The 8,600-nt window shown below is 39.0% G+C and overlaps 1 protein-coding gene across 2 annotated transcripts; it reads left to right on the top strand.

Annotated features, from left to right (window-relative positions):
* The first annotated feature begins 1,548 nt into the window (after nt 1–1,548).
* On the top strand, nt 1,549–8,159 carry mpx (myeloid-specific peroxidase). 2 transcript variants are annotated; one of them, XM_079410297.1, is made up of 16 exons: nt 1,638–1,668; nt 2,151–2,210; nt 2,595–2,688; nt 2,805–2,980; nt 3,072–3,204; nt 3,291–3,420; nt 3,517–3,723; nt 3,817–4,174; nt 4,466–4,626; nt 4,729–4,987; nt 5,089–5,259; nt 5,592–5,829; nt 6,094–6,290; nt 6,521–6,555; nt 6,954–7,007; nt 7,101–8,159. In XM_079410297.1, the coding sequence occupies exons 2-16, from the start codon at nt 2,153–2,155 to the stop codon at nt 7,113–7,115; spliced, it is 2,286 nt and encodes a 761-aa protein (XP_079266423.1). In that variant the 5' UTR covers nt 1,638–1,668; nt 2,151–2,152; the 3' UTR covers nt 7,116–8,159. The 2 variants fall into 2 exon arrangements, with proteins under 2 accessions (XP_079266422.1, XP_079266423.1); XM_079410296.1 differs by lacking the exon at nt 6,521–6,555 and having other exon boundaries at nt 1,549–1,668.
* The last annotated feature ends 441 nt before the right edge of the window (nt 8,160–8,600 follow it).

An 8,600-nucleotide genomic window follows, 5' to 3' on the forward strand; every position in this document is an offset into this window, starting at 1 on the left:
GAAAATGATAAATGTGACATTCAACATATGACATCAAATAGTAGTAAAGTATTATCCTCAAGCTTCTTGTTCATATACTTTCATATACCTTGAGCAATAAAAAAGCTCTTGTAATCACAACAATTAAGAGCCTCAGATTACAGCGATTACATGACAGTTTGAAGTTCATCTCATACTTCTAATAATGTTTAAAACAAATCTTGAAGTTTACCTTCACTTTGCTAACAAAATGAAGAAACTTCCTCTAAATATGAAGAAACTTCCTCTAACATATCTTTATGGCAAAATTCATTTGACCAAAAAAAAAAGTTTTTTAAAATGCAATTAAAAAATGCAATTAAAACAACTTGCAACTGAACTTGATATGACCTGAATCATGAAAGAGTATTATGGAAGTAGAATGTTCAAAAAACATAAATGAAAGATAAAAGAAAAACACACAGACTTTGTGACCAATAAAACGTGAGGCATTGGACTAAAAAACAAACACTCTGATAACACAATTGATAATAATCATAATTTGGTCATCATGTTTTACATGAAATGCTGGTAGATATGCTGATAAGTTAGAAGAGGAAATGTTTCGATGAGCGTTTACTGGTATCTAAGTCAGAGATTATAGGTCACTAGGCTGTTTTCATCTATTGTTTGGCTGTCTCGCAAGAGACATTTATTGATTACCGAAATGTCAGAAAAAATAAAAGAAACCATGAGAGTAATTTACATTACCAGTCAAATGTTTTGACACATGCAACTGAATTTGTTACTCATGATCTTAAAAACTTTTCTCTAGAAGTCTTGCTTAAATGGTTTGAATCAGCTTTGTGGAAAATACATGTGTATTGTGTGTATGAATATGAGTTTTTAAATACAACATTATATATATATATATATACATATTGACACAGGCCACTTTTGTTTTTTGTCACTTTTGTTTTCAAACATGAATTTTGTGAATTTTATGATCTTGAATATTACATATATATTTTTATAAACCATTTCTAAATGTTTTATATCACGCTTTGTCAGCTATTATACCAGCTTCATAATGCATTCATTTTTAATTTCATTTATTTAATTTAAAACATTTAATTAATACACAATATGAATTATTTAGCTTATAATATGACCTATACTGCAGTATATATGCAGTGCTATAATGTATTAACCAGTTCACCATATAATAAAATAATTGTCATCATTTACATGTCGTTTCAAGCCTGTATTTCATCCTTCTGCTGATCACAAAAGAAGATATTTTGAAGACACTGGGAACCAAACAACATGGGTGCCCATTGTCTTGATTTGTAAACGGAGACATTTATCTTCTTTTATGTTTCATGGAAGAAAGAAAAACATACAGTTTTGGAATGACATCAGAGTGAATAAATTATGACTGATTTACTCTACATTACAGGAATGCAAGAACAATAGTTCTGTGTCAGATTGTCACCTCAAATAAATCAATAAAACAAACACCACGTATGGTAAATGCACTTGTGAAAAGGAAGAAGGAAGTAAATCTGTTGCCCCGCCTGAGACTCCACCAGTGCTGCTTGACAGAGTGAGGATGAGGGATGGTTTAAAAGCACGGCCGCTCCATCCTCTCAGTACAACACCCTCAGAGCCTTGAGGCCAGAACCAGAGAGACAGAGACCTGTTACTCAGGTGAGAAATGCAATGTCTCAATCTTCTCTTTAAATTATGTATGTATTTTCTCTAAGTTTAATTGCACTTATTGGTAAACTCTGTGAATCTGATTGCAAATGCAAAGAATGTATTTAGAGTAATTAATTGTTACATTTATTTGACAATTCTCACTCAAAGTATTTTTAAATCGTAATTTTTTTCAGATCATTTTAGAATAAATTCTATTGGTATTTTTTTTCTGTGCCACTTAAAATGTAAAATAGGTTTGTTTAAAAACTGCTAAGTTGGATTGAAATGCTATTTTATACTGCATGCATTTTATTTAAAAAGTTCATTATTTTTTATTATTTTAAACGTTAATTATTTCATCATTTAATTTTAGTTTTTAACTTTAGTACAGAGTAATTTGCAATTGTAGAAATACATAAAACAATTAAATTTGTCATGAACATAATGTCTTTTATGTGCTCATTCTCTAAATGTCTCAATATGTGTTTCAGAGATGAATCTTCACACTTTTCTTTTTGTGGTGGGATGCTGTTTTGCCCTTTCATTGGGTGGTAAGTTTAGCAATAATCAAAAAATCAAAAATTAAACTGCTAATGAATAAAAATATAGGATAGATAACATCAAAACATATGCAAATCTTTTTCTTTTCTTTTTTTTTTCTGGTGCAAGAAATTCAGTCTTGTGCGTTCAGTCATTTAATCTGTTCATCCATCTTGGGTGATCCAATTTCATGACTAAATATATCACTTATTACATTGCTGCAATTTGTTAATCAAAAAATACAAAGACAAACAAAACAAAAATTAGTACAAGGAATAAATATCTTAGACTGAGGAAAGTTCATTAATTTATACTTCAAATAAGGGGGGGGGGGATTACAGGCTTCACTAGAATTATAGTCATAATTAGATGTAACACGGTTTTCTTTTTTTTAGCAGAAGAAGAAAGTCCTGGGAGACGTTTCATTCTAGATTCGATTGAGGAAGCAAAGAAAATCGTGGATGCTGCTTACAAGTATTCTCGTGATGAGTGAGTAATGTTTATAAGAATGTTGCTCAATATCCCTGTTGTGTTATTGATCTAATTATTTGATCTAATTATCCAGTTACTGATCTAATTATTTGTATAAATCTCCCCACTTCCAGGAGTTTAGCAAGGGTGCGCAGAGATGTCATCAAGCCTTCCGACAAGCTACGTCTACTGAAACAGCCAGCTAGAAAGACACGAGAGGCCGTGAGAGCCGCCGACTACATGGTGCAGACACTCAGGCTGATCAGTGAGAAAGCCCATCATGTACACAAGAGGTCCATCAATGCTACAGGTATGAAGACAGCACGTTGCAAAACTTGCAAAACTTAGTTCACATCTATCACTGCCTGATGTTCCATGCTCAAGACTGTGTTTTCTCCTAGACATGCTGACTCCAGATGAGCTTAACACCATTGAACGTCTGACAGGATGTACAGCTCAAATCCGGCCCCCATCTTGTAGGACCACACCCCTCGTAAACAAATATCGAACTATCACCAGTGTCTGCAACAACCGGTCAGTCTTTCTCTCCTTATTCATGACAGTCTTTTTTTAAAGACTCAGTGTTTGCCTAGCTAAACATCTTACTTTATAATTACCAGGAGGAACCCACTCCTTGGTGCATCCAACACTGCTTTTACCCGCTGGTTGTCTGCTCACTATGAAGATGGCATCTCCCAGCCCAAAGGGTGGGATCCCAACAAACTGCACAATGGTGCAGCGCTGCCCCTGGTATGATGGAGATGATTATGAATAGTTTACTTGACAATCAACGAGGCCACCAATCAATTAACAATGTCTGAATTCTGTCTTCCTCTTTGATTTCAGGTCAGACTTGTTTCAAATCGTATTCTAAGCACTGCAGATGCTGACATAGAGAGTGATCGTGAGTTTACCTTCATGCTCACCATCTTTGGGCAATGGGTTGACCATGATCTGACTTTAACGCCCTTCTCACCAAGCATCAGATCCTTTAGCAATGGCCTCAACTGCGATGAGAGTTGTGAACGCTCTGAACCCTGCTTCCCAATTCCGGTCAGTCAAGGATTGTCCTTCTGTCAATGATTGTCCCACTCTTATTCTTGTATAATAACAATCTTTCATGCTATATTTAATTTCTGAACACAGGCCCCTCCAGGAGATCCGCGCCTAAGGCCTGGCACCTGTATCCCTGTCTTCCGTTCATCACCCGCCTGTGGTTCCGGGAACACTGCCTATATGTTTGGTGGGAACCCCAAAGTTCGGGAACAGATCAATGCTCTAACAGCTTTCCTAGATGGTGGACAGGTTTATGGGTCTGAGGATGGGCTAGCAAAGGAACTTCGAGACTTGACCAATGATGGTGGTCTTCTACGTGTCAATGATCAGTTCCTTGACAATGGACGAGAGCTTTTACCTTTTACCAGTGTAGAAAGCAACATGTGTGCCACGCGCAGGAAAACACTCAATGACACCACCCTTACAGAGGTGCCTTGCTTCATTGCAGGTCAGTAACTTATGCCTTCATAATGCAATTATCAGGCATATTCCTAGTCTAGAACAGGGGTCTCCAATCCTTCTCCTGGAGAGCCACCGTTATGCAGATTTCAGCTCCAATCCCAATCAAACACACCTGAACCAGCTAATCCATCAGGGTTGGAACTGAAGTCTGCAGGATGGTAGCCTACTCTTCAGGAGCAGTGTTGGAGATCCCTGGTCTAAAACGTATGGTATATATTATTAATATATTATATATTACTCCATGTGGTAAATGCTAATGAACTCTCAATGTGTGTAGGGGATGTTCGTGTTGATGAAAACACAGCACTCACCTCAATACACACACTTTTTGTGAGGGAGCACAATAGATTGGCTCGTGCCCTCCGTGTGCTCAACCCTAACTGGAGTAGTGAAGCCCTCTATCAAGAGGCAAGAAAAATTGTGGGTGCCTACAACCAGGTAAAGACACCTAATGGAAACTGCATCAAGCATAGACAGTAACATGTGGAGTACAACATACATATATATATATGCATGATCAACCTCTCCTTTCTCTTTAAGATCTTGGTGATTAAGGAATACTTGCTGCATATTGTGGGCCCTGATGCTTATAATAGACACCTGGGAATATATCCAGGTTATGATGAGAATGTGGACCCCACCATTGCGAATGTCTTTGCCACTGCAGCTTTCCGTTTTGCCCACCTGGCCATCCAACCCATGATATTTCGTCTTAATGAAAATTACCAGAACCATCCTCAATTTCCAAGCGTGCCCCTTTACGAGGCTTTCTTTTCTCCTTGGAGGGTGATCTTTGAGGGTGAGTTTGTGATGCTTGCTTCAGAATAACTAAAGAGTCTTGCATATGCTACAATTGTTCTCTTTCAATCTTATTTTACTTCTGCTTTTCTTCTTGCTTAGGCGGAATTGATCCTCTGCTTCGTGGACTGATTGGTCGACCAGCAAAACTGAACACACAGGACCACATGTTGGTGAATGCTCTTAGAGAGAGGCTGTTTGCTTTTACATCCCACATTGCTTTGGACTTGGCCGCCCTTAACATGCAGAGAAGCCGTGACCACGGTATACCAGGTAAATATTCTGGACTCGTCCCTTTCAGAACTCTTTAAACCAGGGGTGTCCAATCCTGCTCCTGGAGGGCCACTGTCCTGTAGAGTTTAGCTCCAACCCCAATTAAACACACCTGAACCAGCCAATCAAGGTCTTGCTAGGCATACTAGAAACTTCCATGCAGGTGTGTTGAGGCAAGTTGGAGCTAAACTCTGGTGCTCCAGGACGGAGTTTGAACACCCCTGCTTTAAACCCAACCATGTGAAACCAACCCAACTTAATGCTACATTATCACTCCATGTGTTTTTGGAAGAAGACTTACTGAGTATCCATCTGTTATTCTTCCTTATAAGGCTATAATTCATGGCGTCGGTTCTGTGGACTGTCTGCCCCTCGGAATGAACAAGAATTGGCTGTGGTGATGAACAACACTGAATTGGCTCGCAGGTTGCTTGAGCTTTATGGCACCCCTGAGAACATTGACATTTGGTTGGGAGGCGTTGCTGAGCCTTTTGCTCCTGGTGCTCGTGTCGGTCCTCTTTTTGCCTGCCTCATCTCTACACAGTTCCAGCACATTCGCCAGGGGGATAGGTAAATATTTCTGTGCATTTAGTCCAATTCCTCTCCTGGAGGGCCACTATCCTGCAGAGTTCAGCTCCAACCCCACTGCCCTAGTTAACCACACCTGAACCAGCTAATCAAGTCTTCAGGAAACTTCCAGGCAGGTGTGTAAGGGAAGATTGGAACTGAACTCTGCAGGATGCTGGTCCAGGAGCAGGACAGGACACCCCTGATTTAGTCTGAGACTAGTATGTGTTTGAGAGGTGTTAATGCCAAGTGTCACGGTGTGTTCAGGTTATGGTGGGAGAACCATGGAGTGTTCACCACCAGACAAAAAGCATCACTGGCCTCTGTGTCGCTAGCCCGCATCATCTGTGACAACACTGGAATCCTCAGAATTCCCCGTGATCCTTTCCGCTTCACCAGTCCTAATAGTTTTGTTAATTGTGGGGACATCCCAGCCTTTGACCTCTCCCCTTGGACTGAAACCGGTAAGGTGCCAGAGCAAAAGAGCGCTTAAATGGGTATATGCGACGCAGTCATACATAAATCTTGCTCTGACTGCAAATTTCTGCTTAAGCTTTTTACTAGCTTTATATGTGCTTGGACAGTACGTAATTTTGGTAGTATAATCACATATCATGTATTGAAGAAAAATTACAGTCTGTCTGCATGGTCACCACAATTTGGCTCACCTGTAATTCGGCATTTGACCTTTCAGGTGATGGCATCCACATTTCAGACATTGGAAATCAGGTTAGACAAGTGTTTGTTTTCTCCTAAATGCAAGCAAAAAGAACAAGTGATTTTGTTTTGTATATGACCTATAATTGAGTTTAAAATGGCGATCAGTTCACTGCAAAGCTTTAAACTGGACACAGCTTAAGTTTCTTCTTTGGTCTGCTTTTAACACTGGTACACTGGATTGGTGCAGTGACATAGATTAATCAATTTAAGTCACAAACATCATGCAGTGTTTCATGACAGCATTCGAACTGCACCAAACCTTTGTAAGCTGTTTAGACCTTCCTTCAGCCTTTTGCTTGCTTCAAGTGGTTTTGCTTGGGTTTGGGGCATCTTTTACATTTAAAACTGTGATTGGAAACAGTTAGGCTTATAGTACAATCATAAAACATCTATTCATTACCCCTCAGATACAGATTCCTTCCAGGGTCCTCCCGGACCCAGAGGACCTCCAGGGGAACTTGGTAAGCCAGTCATACATCAAACATGCCCTCTAAATATTACTTAAATATCACTTAAAGATCATTATCATTTATTCTAATTTTTAATTTTCTCAGGTCCACGAGGTGTAGCAGGCCCCCCCGGACCTCCAGGACCTCCCATTAATACCACAGGACAACAGTCTGCCTTCTTTGCTTCTGTTGGCACTATCCTTCCTGTCACTGCTAAGGTTGTTGTGTTTAATCAAGTCCTTTACAATGGACAGAACCATTATAACCAAACATCAGGGCAGTTCTTCTGCCAGATACCTGGTGTATATGAATTCCAGTTCTCATGCAGAGGAACTCGGACTTTGGGTACTGTTACCTTAAAGAAAAACGATGCTGTACAGTTAACTGCTGAAACAATCAACATTAATGCACGATCATTAGCGGAAGGGAGCGTAGTTCTGAACCTGCAGAGAGGAGACCGTGTGTGGATAGAGGCTTCTCGGGGTGCTAATGGTATAGGCAGATCCAGCTATTTCTCTGGCCATATTCTTTTCCCTGTTTGAAACTATTGCTAATAATGCTTTTTCTTTCTTTCTTTCATATAGCTGTTTTTTATTATGAATGCAGTTGCATACAAATGCACATATATATAATATGATAGCTAAAAGAAAGTCTATAAAATGCTAACTGTAAAACTGCTATTTTTCCATTGCCTTTTTAAAAATGTATTCTTACTGTATCGTTTAAGTAGTTTTCCTTTTCTGTTGTTGGTGGTGTTTTGTTTTATTAATAAGATGACTATTACTGTTAGCTATGCAAAATGAGTGCAGTTATACTTAGTCTTTGAATTGTGCATTGTTTAAAGCACAAAGCAGTGCTCATGCAATGAGTTATTCCTTTCATGTACGTTATGGTGATATTTGTGGTTTTTGGTTTTGTTGTTAGATTGCAACAAACATATTCTGTAGTCCATGGTGTGACAGTTATTTTTTGTGTATGCTTTTAGCAAAGTTAAATAAATAAATGAACTTTCTGTTTCATCAGTTCATTATTAGCCTTGTTCTACTTCCTAAATGGTGAGTGTGAATACACAACCAAAAGGGAACATATTTTATATATAAAAAGGTCCAAATTAAAGTTCTGACTAGTCAACACAAAACATATCAATAAAGACAAATCACTCTCAGTCGTTATGTGTTAAATGCTTCAGCTTCCCCAGCATGCCAGTGTCTGCTAACCTGGCATGATTTCGTGTGACAGAAATGGCACGGGGAAGCATTTCTTCACAAATGTTAACCATAATGCACCACAGAAAACATTCTCACTTACAACATCAACTGAAAAGGGTTGCAGCAACATGGGGAGAGCAGGTTGGGGACATAACCACACTACCCACAAGCTGTTGGGACTTCTAGTATTAAGACAAAAAGCTACTTCATTTGTGCTCTTGCTAATAGAACGTGGTCATATTCTACTCCGTTCCAACTTTGTAGTATGACACTAAGGCCTGGTTTCACAGACAGGGCTTAACCCTCTGGTGCTCCTTATTTGGGAGCAACACTTATCTTCACGGTCAAAAGTGACTGGACACCTAAAAATTTACCCCCCCACCCACCCCAGTAAAAT

Source organism: Barbus barbus (genome assembly GCF_936440315.1).
Source record: "Barbus barbus genome assembly, chromosome: 47".
NCBI classification, from domain to species: Eukaryota; Metazoa; Chordata; class Actinopteri; order Cypriniformes; family Cyprinidae; genus Barbus; species Barbus barbus.